General features: G+C 42.7%; 1 protein-coding gene across 2 annotated transcripts in view; it reads left to right on the plus strand.

Moving 5' to 3' along the window:
- Esr2 (estrogen receptor 2) overlaps positions 1-19,941 on the plus strand; it is a 51,433-nt gene that overhangs the window by 8,018 nt on the left and 23,474 nt on the right. For both annotated transcript variants that reach the window (XM_057782717.1, XM_057782718.1), the window contains exons 3-4: positions 1,014-1,186; positions 15,657-15,773. In XM_057782717.1, coding sequence (XP_057638700.1) covers positions 1,014-1,186; positions 15,657-15,773 — 290 coding nt within the window. The remainder of the gene's footprint in view (positions 1-1,013; positions 1,187-15,656; positions 15,774-19,941) is intronic.

Consider the following 19,941-nt stretch of genomic DNA (forward strand, 5'->3'; position numbering starts at 1 on the left):
CAGATGACTTCTGTCTAATATGTAAGATTTTTGGTGCTAGCAATGACTGTGGAGGGAGCACTGAGTTATGGCACACCAACTAGAAAGTGTATTGCTTTGCAGGGTGTGGTAGCACGCTCCTTTCATCCCAGCATTCGGGAGGTAGAGACAGACGGATCTCAAAGTTTGGGGCCAGCCTGGTCTACATAATGAGTTTCAGGACAGCCAGGCCTGCTTAGAGAGATCCTGTCTCAAAAAACAAACAAAAAATAAATAAACAAGAAGAGCATTACTTTCAGACATTCTCATAAAACTTAGAGGAAATAGGAGCTGGGGCATCCATCTCAGTGCTAGGGGGTGGGTTTAATTTTCATGAGGCTCTGGGTCCACCCCAAGAACCCCAAACCCAGCACCTCCGAGCTCCAAATCAAATCAATCAAAACAACCTTTGAGAAAAGAAAAAAATTAATTTTTTCTTAATCTTTTTATTTATTGGTAAGATAAATATAAAAACTGTGGGTCACATCTTATGATTAATACTTTTCACTTACTTATCGTTTAAAGGATGACATTTTCATAACCTCTCAGATTCTCATTAAAGTCCTGCTAATATTTAGACAAACTTACCATCAGAAAGGTTTCTGTCATTTCTAAATTAGTCATACCTCTACTATTTCCCTTCCCAGAAGAAACATGTGGCAAAACTAGGGGGTGGGAGCCACTGTCCCTGATGCTCTTCTGAGGAGCACTTTCTCCTTAAAACTACTGAGCTGCCATGTCTCTCAGCCTCAGAGGACCTGTGCACACTGCCATCGCCCTCAAATGCCAGTCAGCCCCAACACTGGGCTCTCTGTGATCTGATGACAGGTTTCTGGAAGGCAAAGAAATTACATTTGGCAAAGTTCATGTTATCTGTCCGTCCGTCCGTCCGTCCATCCATCCATCCATCCACCCATCCATCCATCCATCTCTGGAAAGCCCTTGTTCTCTCTTTCGTGCCCTTTTACAATGTCTGTTTTTCTCTGCTCCCCCAGAGAGACACTAAAAAGGAAGCTTAGTGGGGGCAGTTATGCCAGCCCTGTTACAAGTCCGAACTCAAAGAGGGATGCTCACTTCTGCGCGGTCTGCAGCGATTACGCATCTGGGTATCACTACGGCGTCTGGTCGTGCGAAGGATGTAAGGCCTTTTTTAAAAGAAGCATTCAAGGTACAAGACCGTGACACACCACTACTTCAGTTTTCACACATTGGCTGGCAAGCCACTTTGCAGAGATGACCTGATAGAAGCGTCACTGTTGGCCTGATGAACATACGTGTTAGGGAGTGTGTTAAGTGGGGGTGTATGGTTCCTCGGATTGCATGTTTTATAGGGGTCAATTTGTCTTTACATTAACTGAGGAGTGGGGCTATTTAGAAAAGAAGGGATGATATCTATTTACAACCTTTTAAAGATACTACTTTGTCCGGGCGGTGGTGGCGCACACCTTTAATCCTAGCACTCGGGAGGCAGAGGCAGGAGGATCTCTCTGAGTTTGAGGCCAGCCTGGTCTACAACAGCTAGTTCCAGAACAGGAACCAAAAAAGCTACAGAGAAACCCTGTCTTGAAAAATCCAAAAAAATAAAAAAATAAAAAATAAAGATACTACTTTGGAGAAAAAAAAACTGGGCTCACCAGGAGCTCTGAAGGCTGTCTGTCTGTCTGTCTTTGTATTTTCTTAGGTTTAATATAAGGCATGCTTATGGCATGATGGCAGGCTGGCTTCTGAAGGAAAGAGAATAAATATAATTTACGGGAATGGTCAGGAAGCAGGAATTAACGGTAGCAGACTTTGAGAAGTGTGCCGTCCTTAGACTTGCGGCATGGCCTTTGCAATCCCTAGTTTTCAGTCTCCGTGACTCTCACCGGAGTCCTTGCTGGCAGTTGTTTACTTGGTGCATACTTGTTCATGATGCATTTCTGCTAAAACATCTTTTTATTGTGTGTTGGGGGAGTGCATACATATGAAGATAAGGACAATATGCCGGAGTCATTTTTGACCTTCCAATATGTGAGTCTTGGGACTCAAAGTTAGGTCATAACACTTGGCAGTAAGTGTCTTTACATATAAAGCCTGCGAGTTTTTTATTGCTTGTTTGTTTAATAGCATTTTTAATACCCTTGAAGCTGTGTGCACCTGGCTTCGAGGCTGCTCAGTCTTTGCTGTTTCTCCCTCATTAGTCGCCTCTCCTTCCAGCCCTGATTTACTGAAGTCACTTAGTTTTAAAGATATTTGTTATAGAATATTATTTTAAGGTGTGCTACTTTTGTTTATGCTCTGGAACTTTTGTTTAATGATGCAAAGATGTGTTTGATTAAATAAAATTCACCTGCAGTCAGGAGGCTGCGTCAGCAACTAGCTGACAGGAAGTGGTAGGGAGGAGCCAGGTGGAGAAGGGTTTATAAGGAGGGGCGAGAAAAAGCACGAGGACTTCGTGGGAGATGGAGGAGGTGAGCTGCTTGCTATTCAGTGTCTCTGGGAAGCAGGATTCTACCTCCTTTAGTCTTTGAATCTTGAGTTCTTTAGCGGGACAGAGATTTAGTTACGTTCTCTTAGTAGCTTTGAAAGAGTTGGTGCCTGAGGGAACAGAATTTCCTCAAGGCTGTGTGGCCCTTGCTGCTGAACCACTGCTGGCAGCGGCCAAGTTACAGCTGCTGTCTTGGATAGCTGCAGCTTAAAAGGCAGCAACCATTTAAAAAGAAGACAACAGATATTTTTTATGTGTGTGGAAGGGTGCATGTGCATGGAGGAGTGCATGTATACATATGTGCATGTGTATGAAAAGATGCATGTGCATGGAGGAGTGCATGTGTGTGGAAGGATGCATTGCATGGAGGAGTGCATGTATATATGTGCATGTGTGTGGAAGGATGCATGTGCATGGAGGAGTGCATGTGCTGTATACATATGTGTATGTGGGAGGGTGCACATGCATGCATACATATGTGCATACATATGTGCATGTATGTGGAAGGATGCATGTGCATGGAGAAGTGCAGGTATACATATGTGCATGTATGTGGAAGGGTGCATGTGTATGGAGGAGTGCATGTATACATATGTGCGTGTGCATGGAAGGGTGCATGTGCATAAAGGAGTGCATGTATATATATATGTGCATGTGTGTGTAATGGTGCATGTGCATGTGTGTGTGGCGGAATACATGTGTGCTGCATCTGTGTGTAGTATGTGTATGTAGGAGCTCATATGCATATATATGGAGCCCACAGATAGACATGACTATTTTCTCAATATTTTTAAAATACTATTTTACTTTATAAATATGAAGATTTAGCCTGCACGTTTGTCTGTGTCTCTATATGCCTGGTATCCAGGAGGCCAAAGGAGGGTATCAGATTCCTTGGAAATGGAATTCCAGCATGTTGTGAGCTCTCATACAGGTGCTGGGAATTGAACCTGAGTCCTCTGTAAGCAGCAAGTGGATGGACCTTATCATCCATCAGGTGGGGCCGGCAAGATGGCTCAGCTGGTGAAAGTTATTGCCATTTCACCTGGAGACGTGAGTTTGCCTCTGACCTGTACACTTAACCACTGATCTGTCTGCCCAGCTCTGTCTTTGTTTTTTGAGCAGTGTCTTTCACTGAACCTGGAGTGTGTTGGGGGCAAGCTCTCGGAGTCCTGCTGTGTCTGCCTCTGGACACTGGGATTGCAGGCAGGGAACACCTAGGTGCTGGGGGCTCTGTATCCGAGTTCGTATGCACTTGACTCACAGGCCTCTCCCCGCCCCAGTCACTTTCTTCTTGGCTTCTTTCTGTTCTGTCCGCTCTGTCCTCTCCCTTACAGTTTCCTCTCGGGCGATCCTTTTGAGTTTCTCTCCTACCCACACTACAGTGCACAGTTCTCAACTAATTAATACCAACATGGGGGTTATTAGTGTGAAAGTGTCAAGTTATCTTGTCCACTGGTAATTCTAGATTAACAGGGCATTTTACCGGAAGCGGAGAAGCACCAGTAATCCCCGAAGGCTGGGGACTGGCATGAGGTGAAGAGCCATCTCTCTGTGTGTCTCTGACGTGTACCCTGTACGGAGGGCCCTCCTGTTTGTCCTGGGTTACCACCACCCCGTCTCCTTTCCAGGGCAGTAGACGTATTTGTGGAGAGTGGTAGTGGTGGAATACATTAAGTATTTTTATTTGTGGTCAGTGCAGCAGTAGATTAGAGAGCCAGATCTAGTTCCCTCTATATAGTCAGAGAAATTCAGATTTCTGAAATTTAGATTTTTAAGGTTTTTGTTTGCTTGCTTGTTTTTAGTTGGGTTGACAATGTAGTTCAGGCTAGCCTGGAACTCTGGATAGCCCGAGCTAGTCTCAAACTAACAAAAATATTCACTGGGGCTGGAGAGATGGCTCAGTGATTAAGAGCACTGGCTGCTCTTCCAAAGAACCTGGGTTCAATTCCTAACACTACATGGTAGCTCTCAACCATCTGTAGCACCAGTCCCAGAAGATCTGATGCCTTTTTCTGGTCTCCATGGGTCCTGCACACATGTAGTGGACAGACATACATGCAGGCAAAACACCCATAGGCATAAAAAACTTTTAAAGGTATTCGTTATTATGTGTGTGATGTCTGCACGTGTGTGGGGGAGGGGTGAATGTAATGGTCCAAGTGTACAGATCAGAGGCAAACTCACGTCTCCAGGTGAAATGGCAATAACTTTCACCAGCTGAGCCATCTTGCCGGCCCCACCTGATGAATAAGGTCCATCACTGAAGTTAGACCTCACTAATTTGATTAGACTATCCACCGAGCTCCAGGGATCTTCCTATGTCTTCCTCCCCAGATGGGGTTATAGAGCCCAGCACCCTGCCTTGCTTTTCACATAGGTACTGGGGACTCGAACTCAGCTTTTGAAGTCAGATCTTTCCCGACTGAGTCACCCTTTTGGCTCTTGAGTCCTGTATCTTGTTGAGGCTCCTGAATCGCTTCTTGAGAACTTTTGACCTATTCCAAGCAGCTATGTCCTTTAAAAAGAAACTGTCCTCATTTGCTGTGTAGGAAATACATGGCAGCATGTAATATCTGTGGACTTTGAGAATTTAGTTGCCAATTGTTGACAATAAAATTTCCTCTTGTTAGTCTTTTCTGTCTCATCAGCCAGGATGCCACACTCTAAGCACGCAGAAACAAAAATTCATGGCCAAACAATTGTTTAAGGCCCAAACAACCCTTTCACAGTACTCTTTATATCTTTGGCATAAGTAGTTTGCAATAATTGAAAATTGCAGCTTAGTTTCTTAAAATGGTCTCAGGCCAGGATCTTACACCAGTAACTTTGGAGGTTGATTGCATTTAACTTTAGCTTTTATTTTTATTTTTGAGACAAGGTCCCAGGTAGCCCAGGCTGACCTTGAACCCATTATTTAGCCAAGACTGAACCCTGGGCTGCTTCATGTATTCGAGGCAAGCCCTCTGCCAACTATGCTATGCCCCCAACTCACAGCGTAGCTTTTAACCCTTCACACACTTTCATTTTCATAGTTTTCAGCTTTCCTTGCCTGCTTGTTTGATAAACTGCTTGCCCAGGTCTTAGTGCCCTGGTGGCTGTGTGGCCTCACTGACCTTGTCACATAATGGGCTGCTAGGCACCAAATACTGCATTTCTCTCCTGAGCTATGGAGCACAGAGAAGGGGTCATGGAGGGAGGCTACTTGTCACTTCTGGTCCAAATTAGGACATAGTTTTGCTTGTTTGTTTTTGTTTTTTGAGACGGGTTTTGGCTAGCTTGGAATGTGCTCTGTAGACCAGGTTGGCCTCAAACTCACAAAGAGCCACCTACCTCTGCCTCCCAAGTACTGGGATTAAAGGTGTGTGCCACCGCCACCAGGCGGCCTACCTTAGTTTAAAAAGCTTTTTCTTTTAGTTCTACGTCCTATTGGCATTCTTTCAAGAAACAGTGGAGCCATGGATTAGGTTGTGTGCCACGGAGAAAGACAAAGCAGGGGATCTTGCTCACTGCTGGAGAGCAGCAGCTTCTTGAAAGATGAGATTGTAAAAAGGATTGGGCTCATACCGTGTATGCCTAGTGCTTCATATTTGTCTGTGTGTTCGGGTAGATGTGCATATGTGTGAGTGTGTACACATGCCCATCTGGACGTCAGACGCTGACACTGGGTGTCTTAGTTGCTCTCCATCTCATCTTTTTTTTAGAGTCAGGGTTTCTTACTGAGCCAGTTGCCACCCAGAGAGCTACAGAGGTCCCTCCTGTCCCCAGTGCTGGTGTTATAGGTATGTTCCTGGCTTTTACACTGGTGCTGGGGATCAAACTTGGGTCTCTCGTGCTGTGTGACTAAGCCATCTTAAGCTTGTCCTTACGCTGACTGACCGAGCCCTAGCCCCAGCCTTGTATTTTCTGCATCATTTGGTTGACAAGCGTTTCTCTGTTGTTGACGTCCTAAACGCCATTCTCACAACTGTTAACGTTCAACCTTATAGATTAATTGCTTTATCTTTGCTGTTGAAGATATTATCGGTTATTTTTATTGTCTCAAATAATGTTATGATTTGTATTCATTTATAAAACATTGAGAAAATGTGTTCCTTTGGATTTAGTCTTAGAACAGACAGGTAAGGTCAGAGTGCCATGTCAATATTTAAAGTCCTTCTTGCCCACTCCTTTTGGTCATCATCTCATGTAGCCCAGGCTGGCCTCAAATTTGTGGATAGCTTTAAACTCCTGAACCTCCTGCTTCTGCCTCACAAATGCCTGGATTACATATATGAGCAACCTTAACTGGTTTAATATTTAAAATTTTTGATAGTTTTTATTAACTGTTGTAATAAGAGCGGCGGTGCTGCATCCCCAGCACCCGGCCGCCCGCATGGCTAGCTTATGCCCCGAAATAATTACACAGAAACTGTATTTTTTTAATCACTGCCTGGCCCATTAGTTTTAGTCTCTTATTGGCTAGCTCTTACATATTGATCTAACCCATTTCTAATATTCTGTGTAGCACAACGAGTTGGCTTACCAGGGAAGATCTTAACCTGCGTCTGTCTGGAGTGGGAGAATCATAGCGACTCCTTTACTCGGCTTCTTTCTCCCAGCATTCTATCTGTTTACTCCACCCACCTAATTTTCTGTCCTATTAAAGGGGCCAAGGCAGCTTCTTTATTAACCAATGAAACAACAGATAGAAAGATGACCCACCTCCATCATTTCCCCTTTTTCTGTTTAAACAAAAAAGAAAGGCTTTCACTTTAACATAGTAAGATTACATATAACAAAACAGTTATCAAACAAGAATTACAGTTACAATATTTATATCTATTTTATCTTTTATCATTATTAAGGAAAACTATAACTATAACTAACCATTTTTTAACTCCATCAAAGACTCCAGAAGGATATAATATTACCTAAGCAAACAAGAGATCCAAAACTCTAGAAATGACAGAGACATCTCACTGCCTGGACAGTCACCCAAAGTTCTTTTGTACTGTTGGGGCATCCATCTTTAACCTTTAGGCCCATAGTATCCAGCAGACACATTTTCATGAAGCAGGAAATTTCAAAGACAGTTTAGTCACTTTTTGCTGTGTCCTGTAGAATGTCTCGCAGACTCTTTTAGGAGTCAGGAACCCCGAAAAGCCATCTCACCTTTAGGCAAGTTTAGCAGTCCTCTTTCTGCGGGTTCTCTGTGTCCAGTCCAGGCAAGAGCAGTTTTTTGTCCAAATGGCTATCAAACTCCTTAAGGAGCCTTTTCGATGCCCATCTTCCTCTTGAAGTAGATTGGTGCTGTCAGGAGCAGATGTGTCTCATTGTCATAAAAAGCCCTAAATTATTAAAACACTTAAATGCCATATTCTGTAGCCTTTGAAAGATATGAAGAATGCCTATCTGAAATATACCTATGCATATCTAGAAAATCTAACATGACTACAAGCTTTACTATTATCGATGATTATCCATTAACAACCTATATTTACATTACATTTTTAAATGAACTACATAATCACAATACCTTAAGAGCAGAAATACATATACATATAACAAAATTAACCTTAAAATCCATACCAATGCAAATTATTCATATCTATATCATTTCCCCCTTTAAATGTAAAAGAACATTTATAAACAATTAGCACGTTGGGTGCCACTCTGTTGTAATAAGAGCGGCGGTGCTGCATCCCCAGCACCCGGCCGCCCGCATGGCTAGCTTATGCCCCGAAATAATTACACGGAAACTGTATTTTTTTAATCACTGCCTGGCCCATTAGTTTTAGTCTCTTATTGGCTAGCTCTTACATATTGATCTAACCCATTTCTAATATTCTGTGTAGCACAACGAGTTGGCTTACCAGGGAAGATCTTAACCTGCGTCTGTCTGGAGTGGGAGAATCATGGCGACTCCTTTACTCGGCTTCTTTCTCCCAGCATTCTATCTGTTTACTCCACCCACCTAATTTTCTGTCCTATTAAAGGGGCCAAGGCAGCTTCTTTATTACTTAACCAATGAAACAACAGATAGAAAAATGACCCACCTCCATCAAACTGTTTCTCAGAAAGGCACAAAAATGATTTTTCAGCTAGTGAAATGTGAATGAGCTTTGTTGTTTTGTCTTGAGGAGGGGTCTCTGGTAGCCAAGGCTGACTCTGAGCGCATGACCTTGAATTTCTGATCCTCCAGCCACCACTTCGCTGTGCTCACAGTGTAGAGTGTGTTATCATGTCCCTGTTTGTGCAGTGCTGAGAAGGAGCCCAGGGCCTTGGATGGGAGGCAGGGACTCTAACAAATGATCCCCCTCAACGCCCCCCCCCCATTGACAGCTTTGTTTTGTTTACCAAGTTCTTGATATCATTTAGACTATCCCATTGGCTCTGATTTATTTTTAAAGTTAGGGCCTTGCAAAGCCGTTAGACTCGGCCTTGAACTCACTACGTAGCTGGCTTTAAGCCCTTCCAGATTCTAGCTCTCCCAAGTTGACTTTACGTTTGACACGCAGAAATATCTAATTGTTAAATGGTCAAATCTTATCAACACTGATAGTCTTAAATATAGTTTTTAAATTTTAGGTCTTTTGACATTGGGAAATTATGTAAACTTGTACTTAATTTGTAATGGTTGACTTTTACATGCTATTATTGAAAAAGAAGCATTTTGGCATATTGAAAAAAAACCAAATGTATTGATCTCTAAAATACATTTTTTTTCATATTTTTGTTGATTTAAACCTTTCATTTTTTTTCATTGATTTGAAATATGGGAGCTGGGCTGCAGACATGGATGGATCAGCTACAAAGAGGGTTCCAAGCCAAACTGAGCTATAGCACAGCCTGGTTTCAAGGGGATTGTAGCTTGAAATATGACTTACATACCGTAAAATTTCCCTATTTATATCATTCATGTTTCTAAGTTTTGAAAATATATAACTGGCACCATAATAAAGATGTGGATGTTTTCAGCTGCTAGTCCCTCCTGTTTCACACTGGCTCCCCAGGCTGGTGGAACAGCTGGTCTGTGTCCTGTTGCTGTGGTTTGTCTTCTCTACCCGGTTGTGTAAGAGAATCATAAAGTATACAAGTGGGCTGGAGCTGGAGCTCAGGCGGTAGAGTGTTTGTCTGGCAGGCATGAAGCCCCGGCTTCAATCTCCTTTCTTGGAAGGTGGAGGCAGGAAAAAAAATATCAGAAGCCTGAGGGTAGACTCAACTGCATAGTAAGACCAAAGCCTGGGCTACATGAGACTTTCATTTATTTATTTATTGGGGGGAGGGGTATATACCCTTTGTGTTTGCTTCTTTCCTTTACTGTAAGCTGTTGTTTTGTAACGCTGTGCTGTTAAAAGCATTGTATCCTGATGCATAGACACACTTCAGTCTGTTTAGTCCTTTATTTGGGTGCTTTTCAGCTTATGTGATTTCAGATAAAAAAAACATTCAGTATATAATGATTTCTCCTTCTTAAAAATTAAGAAAAGTGTTATACCTATGAGATCTCTTGGAAGAAATATTTCTATCCCCCCTTTCTTTCTTTTTTTTTTTTTGCTAGGGTCTCACTGTGTAGCTAGCCCCAGCTGTCCTTGAACTCAGTATGTAGCCAGGCTGTCTCAAACTCATAGATATTTGCCAACCTCTGCCTGAAGGAAGCTTTTGTTGTTATTGTTTCCTTATTATATGTGTGTGTTGTTAATTTGTTTACTTATTTGTGTATGTGCGTGTGTAGCATGGCCAGTTTGTGGAAATCAGAAGATAACATGCAGGAGGGGTTGGTTCTCTTCTACCGTGTGGATCTAGGCTATCTCGTCAATGTTATTTTTGTTTTAAAATTTTTTTATTGCGCATGCTTACAGATATATGTGCATGTATTCATGTGTGTGTGTGTTCAGGTACTTGCATACCACAGCATGCTATGGAGTTTAGCGGCCAGCTCTAGGCATTGATGTAGTTTGCGAGGCTTATACATCAAGGTCTTTAACCCACAGCAATCCTGGAGACCCAGGGGAATCTTTGTCATTGTTTACTGTTTTCATATCAGGAAGCATCTTATTTATGGCTTTTTTTTTTTTTGGTTTTTCGAGACAGGGTTTCTCTGTGTTTTTGGAGCCTGTCCTGGAACTAGCTCTTGTAGACCAGGCTGGTCTCAAACTCACAGAGATCCGCCTGCCTCTGCCTCCCAAGTGCTGGGATTAAAGGTGTGCGCCACCACTGCCTGGCTTATTTATGGCTTTTTAAAAATGTGTTTTCTTTTGACTCTTGCTATGATAACCCAAGCTCTCCTGAAACTTACTGTGTAGTGTGGGCTGGCTTGAAACTCACAATCAGTGGTGGTCACACCTTTAATCCCAGCACTCAGGAGGCAGAAGCAGGAGGATCTCTGAGTTCGAGGCCAGCCTAGTGTACAGAGTGAGTTCCAGGACAGCCAAGGCTATTTATCACACAGAGAAACCCTGTCTTGAAAAAACAAAAAAACACATATTTTAGGATCCTTCTACTCCCAGCTCTGAAATGCTAAGATTTACAGGCATGTGCCATCTTGCCCAGCTCTGGTAATTGCATAGGACCCAAAACCAACTCAACCAACCAGATTTACCCTTGGACCCCATTTTTTTAACACATTGATAGTTGTTAATTTGAAGAGGGTTCTTTTGTTTTTCTTGTATAACCTTTTCTAGGCTGTTTTCACTAAGTGTGTTCATATTATTAAACCTTCGGATCCATTTTTAAGACAAAAATATCTTCATATATGTATATATGTGTGTATATATATATATATATGTAATTTTTTGAGATTATTGTTGGACCATTTCCCACCTTCCCTTTACTCCAATCCCTCCCATGTGCCTCCTTGTTCTCCTTCAACTTCATGTATAAGAGCAGTGGCTGCTCTTCCAGCAACCACCTGGCAGCTCACAACTATTTGTAAATCCATTCCCAGGATGTCTGATACCCTCTTCTGGCCTCTATGGGCACCAGCACACAAGTTGTACACATATTCACATGTAAGGTATTCATACAAACACATAAAACCTTATATCTATCTGCATCTTTATTATATATATATTTGATACAGATCTCACTATGCAGTCTTGCTTGGCCTGGAATTCACTTTTTTTAAAAAAGATTTATTTATTAATTATGTATACAGTATTCTCAGTATTCTGTCTGCATGTATGTCTGCAAGCCAGAAGAGGGCACCAGATCTTATTACAGATGGTTGTGAGCCACCATGTGGTTGCTGGGAATTGAACTTAGGACCTTTGGAAGAGCAAGCAGTGCTCTTAACCACTGAGCCATCTCTCCATCCCCCTGGAATTCACTCTTAAGACCATGAAATTGACTTTGTGGCTTCGAACTCACAGAGATCCACTGCCTCTGGAGTGCTGGCATTCAAAGTGTGCAACACCATGCCTGCCTTATAAATAGAGTTTTTAAAAAGACTCCATCACATAGATTAGAAGTTTGGAATGCATTCTTCTTGACATGGAAGAAAGCAGACTCTACTGTGTGTCCTGGGCAGTGAAGTGCACTTGTGTGCAGGAGCTGAGGGCAGCGTGCAGTCAACAGACAGCAAGGAACAAGACTGAGTCCTGCAACAAGGGACCGATTCTACTCAAATGAGTGAGGTAGACCTTGAGCTACAGCAGTTGAGTGAACAGTAAGCTACATTTTTCAAGAAAGCCAATGGAAACTTTTAGCTATTTATATTTTTAGAGAAAGTCTTACTGCCCTATAGTCCAGGCTAGCCGTGAAGTCCTTCCATTCCCAAGCACTGAGATTGCAGATGGGCGCTATCATCTGTCTTTGTTTTTAATGAATCTCATACTTAAAATATGTATGTAAGATATAAAAAACATTTCGCCCAGGACTGTGTAGGGCGATATTGTCAACATGCTTCATCACTGAGAATACTTTAACATGCAGCTACTGCCATACTACTGTCAAATGGGCGTCAGCTGGGCAGCTAACACACACATTACCGCCACCTAACGCTCAGACTTGGAGGTGTTCTATTGCCCTCCCTAGCACAAGGCTCAAGATCAGGAATTGTGTGTTTAGGTGTCGTGTCTCTGGTCTCTGTCCTTCAGAGCTTGTGTTGCTTCCATTATCATGAAACTTTGGAAGACCGAGGCTGCAGTCTTGCATAACATCCCTCGTTCTTTCTTCGTCTGCTCTTTCATCCTAGACCCTGCTTGCAGGGATAGCCAGAGATGCTGCTGTGCTCACAGCGCCTCTCAAGTGGTGCGTGATTTCAATTTGTGCTGTTACTAGTGACTATTTGATTAAGGTACTGGCAGCTAGACAGCCATTCTGTAAAATTACTCCTTTTTCCCCTTTGTAATGAATGTTTTTGTTGGGAAACCTTTTGAGCCTAAGTAAATAATGGCATTCTTCATTAAGCCAATGAATTAATCTGTATCATTATGACTTACGGCTTCTTTTCTGCATTGGGTTGCTATCATTAGTTTTTTGAGGCTCATATTATCTCAGACTGGCCAGTAGGAGTCCTTAAGCTGATTCCTGTCTTTTCAACATGTTCCTGTAATTCTTTGGGCATTGCTTTCTTTCCTAGCACACAATGTTTCAGGCTCGTTGTACATGTAACCTGCCCTAGTTCTGAAATACGCTGTTGTTTCATGGAACCCTGATTCCCCTTACCGGAAAATGGGAGTGATGAAAGTGTTCCTTTCTCATTGCTCTTGGAAGATCCCTGCACCAGGTCCTCTCGGGATGGAGTTAGAAAATCGATTTATGCATTCATCTATGTTTCCATTTCTTTCTCTCTATATATACACATACATACATGGGGCCATATTAGAGATGCTATATAGGTGTGTGTGTGTTTGTGAGGGATGCATGTGCACATGTGTGGAAGCCAGAGGTCAACACTGGCTGTGTCTTCTGTGGCTGTCCACCTTCATTTTTTTTTAAATTAATTTATTAAAGAAAATTTATCTATTATGTATACAATATTCTGCGTGTATGCCTGCAGGCCAGAAGAGGGCACCAGACCTCATTACAGATGGTTGTGAGCCACCATGTGTTTGCTGGGAATTGAACTCAGGACCTTTGGAAGAGCAGGCAATGCTCTTAATCTCTGAGCCATCTCTCCAGCCCCCCCACCTTTATTTTTGAGACAGTTTCTTCAGTGAACTGGGGCTCACTGATGAAACTGGCCAGCCGTTGTTCAGGTATCTCCCTCTCTCAGCCCTGCCTCCCCACCATGGGGTTATGGGTACATGCTGCTGCCACCGTTGGCTTCTACTTGGGAATCACATCTTAGGTCCTCATGTTCGTGCAGAAAATATTTGACTCACCGATCCATCCCCAGGTCCTCAGAAGCTATCTTTTTTTTTTTTAAGGACATTTTTTTTTCTTTTGAAAAAAAAGTATTTTCTGGTGTGTCCATGAGTGTTTTGCCTGCATGTATGACTGTACCTAATCCCCTTGGAGACTAGAAGAGGGCATTGGATTCCCTGGAACTAGAATTGCAGAAGGTATGGGCCTCCATGTAAGTGTTGGGAATTGAACCCGGGAAGAGCAGTCAGTGCTCTTAACTCAGCTTCAGCTGAGAGAAAGTTATCTTTTGTAATAAAAAAAAATTAACTATAGTTTGAGTGTAATATAAGAAAAAACAGCCTAAGAAAAATAAAACATTGTATTTCACATATTTATTTAAGCTAAATTATATATGGACGTTACACATTTGGAGTTAGGTTTTAAATCATCCTTGCATGCTAACATTATGTAGAAGTCTGTGAATGGTTCAAGAATGGGAAAGGAAACCCTTGCATAGGTGGAGTTCAGGCAGCGATGCCCCAGCCTCCTGGATCCTCTTAGTGGGCCCTGCAGTCTTAACTCCTTGGCCCTCTCCAGAGCCAAGATGCACGTAGCTTTTACCTTCCTTGCTATGGTTTGACCACAAATACATGCATGTCTCCATACTGTCTTTGAGCTTTTCCTATTGATGGAATTACATTTCTTTCTCTCTTTCCTTTCTGGGATAGTCTTTCTTAGCCCAGGCTGGCCACTAACTCGGTATGTAGCCGAGGGTGACCTTAAATGATTTTCCTGTCTTTATCTCTGACATACTGATAAAGGCATGTGCCACTATGCCCAGCTATATGCCATGCTGGGGGTTGAGCCCAAGGCTTCATGTATGCCAGGCAGGTGCTCCTCCTGCTGAATTATGACATCAGCTTTAGAATCCTATTTGTCTGTAAATGACCTCCGATGCACCCTTTGGCAACTTAATTAAAAAAAAAAATTTTTTTTTAATGGTTTGCTCACTTAGGAGTCTTACTTGTTGATATTGAAAGTCTGGTCATCACAGACATCACTTGAGAAGTGCAGGCTACTTTGTTTATTAGTGTAATGCAATTAAGACATGAGGGCCTGGAGTGATGGCTCTGGTTAATGCAAGCTGCTTTTCCAGGGTTCAAGTTCGTTTCCCAGACCCATGTCAGACACCTCACAACCACCTGTAATGCTAGTTCCAGGGGATCCAGTTATTCTCTGGCCTCCATGGACCCCTGCATGTACATAACACACATGTGTACACACACACACACAAAAAAAAAAAACCAGTAAAAGCAAACCTTTAGGGGCTAGTGACATGGCTTAGTCTATAAAGACACTTGCTGCCAAGTCTAATGACCTGAGTTAGATGCCCAGGCGCCACATAGTGGAAGGAGAATCAACTCTTGTAAGACCTTTGACCTACATCATCTCTCTCTAAATAAATAAGCATAAAAATAAAATAAAATAGTTAAATAAAAAAATAAAGCCGAATGGTGGTGGCACACTCCTTTAATCCCAGCACGTGGGAGGCAGAAGCAGGCAGATCTCTGTGAGTTGAAGGCCAATCTGGTCTGTAGAGCTAGTTCTAGGACAACCAAGGCTTCACAAAGAAACCCTGTCTTGAGTCCCCCTCTCCTTAAAAATTTAAACATTTAGAAAGAATGAAGACACCACGGCTGAGCATATAGCTCAGTGATAGAGTACTTGCCTCGCATGCCTGAGACCCTGGGTTTGAGCCTTCATACCAGAAGGTACCCAAATATCTTCTTCACCATGGCTGATTTGGATGCTTTAACGTGTAGGTCTTCCCTGTCTTCTCGCTACATGATGTTATCAGTGTTGTCAACTGTTGCACTCATTTTCCGTCTTCTTGCTATAGGACATAATGATTACATCTGTCCAGCCACGAATCAGTGCACCATAGACAAGAACCGACGCAAAAGCTGCCAGGCCTGCCGCCTTCGCAAGTGCTACGAAGTAGGGATGGTCAAGTGTGGTGAGTGCTCATTTCTTTTTATTGTGGTGGGTGACTGTGAGAGCAGAGGAACTGGAGACGCATGGCCTGGCTGAGAGGCGACTTTAGGGCATGGAAATTTTCTTGAAGTATTCATGTCCATCCAAGTGCGTTGGTTATTCCTCGCAGCTGCAGGCAGAGTTGGTTGGGTGTGAGCAAAGATTTCAGAGCATTAGAGGCCAGAGTGTGACCCGGCTCGGGGGTGGAGCGAAGAAGAGGCCTCTGTGTAGGTGGGGGACTTTCTAGCTACTGAACTGTTCAAATGGGCTGGAGCTTGCCAGCAGATGGTGACTTCCTGGCATGAATGCCCACAGTTAGAGCTTGTAACAGGAAAACAGAATGTCTTGTGGATTTCTCAGGTGACTGCGGGGAAGATGTGATCCCGTTTCTCCACTTGCTTTCTAGAAGGAGGGGAATATATGCTTCAAGGAAGAACTGCAGCTCATAGACAGTGTCTGATGTACTCTCTTAGGAGGAGCTGGAGTCTGTAGACAGTGTCTCAAGGAGCACTCCTGTAGGAGGGGCTGGAGGCTGAAGATACTGTATCAAGGAGCACTCCTGTAGGAGGGGCTGGAGTCTGTAGACAGTGTCTCAAGGAGCACTCCTGTAGGAGGAGCTGGTGTCTGTAGACAGTGTCTCAAGGAGCACTTCCGAAGGAGGAGCTGGAGTCTGTAGACAGTGTCTCAAGGAGCACTCCCGAAGGAGGACCTGGAGTCTATAGACAGTGTCTCAAGGAGCACTCCCGAAGGAGGACCTGGAGTCTATAGACAGTGTCTCAAGGAGCACTCCCGTAGGAGGGGCTGGAGTCTGTGAACGCTGTCTCATCTTTGCTTCTTGCTGACTGCTCACTTAGCTTCAGCTCTCTAGTCCTTGGGTTTATCTCTGAAACAGTGATATCTGCTTGTTTGGGTTTTGAGAGGAGCAGAAAGTAGACAAGTGGGAACCCCAGTGTGGTGTCTGGTGCTCCGTCTCAGGTTCCCTTAGCTCTCCTCATGGGCTGATACTTATGAAGTATGGCTCTAGCACAGTGTGATTTTCCCAGGCTCAATACAGAGAAGTAAGGAACTGATCACATAGGCCAGCGTGGTAGCTCACACCTGTAATCTCAGCCCCTGGGAGGCTAAGGCCGAGGGATTACTGTGGGTCTGAGTCCAGCCTGGATGACAGAGACCCCAAAACAAAACAGCAAGCATAACCAGCTGAGGCTTCCTAATCTCTTTGGGAATTTCAGAAGATGAGCTGAGAGGCGTCACATCGATGGGTATTCTGCCTCCCACGGAACATGAAAGACATACTTCCTGTTGCCGTGACAAATGCCTTGAAGAAAATACTTGAAGGGAGAAAAGACACTTCATTTTGGCTGATGATCTTAGAAGTTTTGTCCATGGTCAACTGGCTTGTTAGGGAAGCCAGAAGCCTCATGGCGGAGGCTTGTGGGGAGGGAAGCTGTTTGCTTCATGGTGGCCAGGAAGCAAGGGAGGGTGCAGGGGCCGGGGACGAGCTAAGCATTGCAGATAAGCACAAACAACTCCTCGGATCAGCTCTCACTCCCCCGCCTCCCTGTAATGCCATCGTGTTATGAATCCATCAAGAGATTCATCCACTGAAGCTGCCAGAGTCCCTGCAGCCCAGTTACGTCTCAATAGCGCCGTCCATGGTAGTCAAGTCTTACAACATGAGCCTTCTGGGGACACCTCATATCCAAAGCATGAGAAAGTGTCAGCTATTTCTTCTCCTTCCACATAGACATGTGTACGCACACACGCACATACACACACACATAAAAATGAATAAATAAAAACGTAAATTAAAAAAATGAAATACATGTTAACTTTTTAACTCTTTTGGTTATAAATTAGGTTCAAATGTCCCCAAGTCAATGGCACTTTTTTTGTGTCAAAAAAACAAGGTCAAACAAAGAAAAGCAAACAGAGTCCAACATCCCATAGTTCATTTTGAATTTAGCATTTTTTATCCCTGTTGGTTGATCACATTTTATGTTTTTCTTTGTTTCTACTAGTTTGGGGGTTGCACAGCTGCTCTTTCAGTTCCTTTAGGGACATTTCTATTTATGTGCATTTTTGACTGATTTGAGAATTTCAGCTTCTTCCTAAGTAAAAGAATTTTTTTTGGAGTTCTAACTTGAATCACCTTTTGATTTTCCATGATGCTATTGACTTACCTTCTTTGTTCATCCCTAGAAGCTATATTATTATCATTCATCCCCAGAAACTATTATTATTATTACTATGACTATTATTTTGTTCGATCAGTGCTTTTGGGGGGTCTGTGTGTTAAGGATTGAACCCAGGGCCTTGGGCATTCTGGGTAAGCACTCTACCACTGATCTACATCCCAGCCTCATAAAGTGATATATTTTTAAAGGTTCATATTTTCTGCTTTCTCACAATTACTTCTTTTCTTTTTCTTTCTTTTTTTTTTTTTTTTTTTTTTTTTTTTTTTGGTTTTTTGAGATAGGTTTTCTCTGTAGCTTTGGAGCCTGTCCTGGAACTAGCTCTTGTAGACCAGGCTGGCCTTGAACTGAACTCACAGAGATCTGCCTGCCTTTGCCACCTGAGTGCTGGGATTACAGGCGTGAGCCACCACCACCCGGATACACAATTCTTAAATGTCAACATTTCCACTGTCATTTTTCCTCCTTTCTAAAAACACATGAGCGGTGTGGCTTCTCAATTATTGTTTAGTGGAAAATGTCCCGAACTGGTTTTAGATTTGTTTCATGTATATGGGTATTTTGCCTGTATATGTGTGTCATATGTGTGTGTCATGCTCCTAGAGGCCAGAAGAGGTCATTGGGTCCCCTGGAACTATAGTTACAGATGGTTGTGAGCCAACAAGTGGATGTTTAGAATTGAACCTGGTTCCTCTGTAAAAGCAGTAAGTGTTCTTAATAGCTGAGTCATCTCCCTCGTGTCCTCAATTTACTTTCAGATTTGGATGGGTTATGTTCCCGTCAATCAGCTGGGAAGATGACTCAAAATTCAGGGAGAACTAGGTGTGGTGGCACTCGTGTATCCTCAGCATTTGGCTGGTGGAGGCAGGAAGACTGTTGTAGGTTCAAGGCCAGCCTGGACTATATAAGTTCAAGGTTAGTCTGAGCTACATTTCTAGACCCTATTTTAAAACTCAAACAAGGGGGTGGAGTGAGGGATAGATTTGATCAAAACATTTTATATGTATATGTGAAACTCTCAAGGAGTAAATAAAGGAAAAAAACAGGTACTGAATATTAACAAAAAGGCATATATATATGTGTGTGTGTGTGTGCGCATGCACGCGCATATATTCAAATATATTTATATATTCAAATGAATAAAAATGGTTTATATACTCAAATAATGAACACTATCAGAATATCCTTTCCAGGGATTCTGGCTAACCCAACAATTCCGATTCTCAGGAGGCTGAAGAAGTTATATTTCCAGGAGTTTGAGCCCAGTCTGGGCTACAGAATGAGACCCTGCCTCAAACATAAAAATGCATTTTTGCTACATTTTTTTACAGTCTCATTCAGTACATCCAGGCTGGCCTTGAATTCACTAGGTGGCCCAAACTGCCCTTGAACTCCTGGTCTTTCTGCCCCTACCTCTTGCATGCTGGAATTAAAGGGTTGCGCTACTATTCCTGGCTTTCCCCGTCATCATTTTAAAAACATAATTTCATTATGTTCTGATCCATAGGCCTACAATAACAAGAATATTTGGGTACTAACACAGGCATAGAAATACAAATCAGTGAAACTGAGTAGAGAATTGAGAATAAATCACCTGTATAAATAAATATTATTGACAGGCACTCAAAATTGGCAGGAAAAAGCTTAGGATACAGCAAGTACAGGGAACACTGTTTATCTATTTGGGGACTGTGACATGAAATATCAACTTCACATAATATAAACATGTATAAAATTCCAGATAGATTTTAACCACACGAGTGTTTATGAGGATAAAGGAGAATACTTTTATGATCTTGATGCAAAGCAAATTAACCATTTATTAAAAGCTTTTTTCTCTTTAATGATTTATTTACTTTTATTTTACGTGCATTGGAATTTTGTCTGCATGCATATCTGTGTGAGAGTGTCAGATCCCCTGGAGTTACAGTTTACAGTTGAAGACAGTTGTTAGCT

The sequence above is a fragment of the Chionomys nivalis genome, chromosome 10 (genome assembly GCF_950005125.1).
Source record: "Chionomys nivalis chromosome 10, mChiNiv1.1, whole genome shotgun sequence".
In the NCBI taxonomy this organism is placed as follows: Eukaryota; Metazoa; Chordata; class Mammalia; order Rodentia; family Cricetidae; genus Chionomys; species Chionomys nivalis.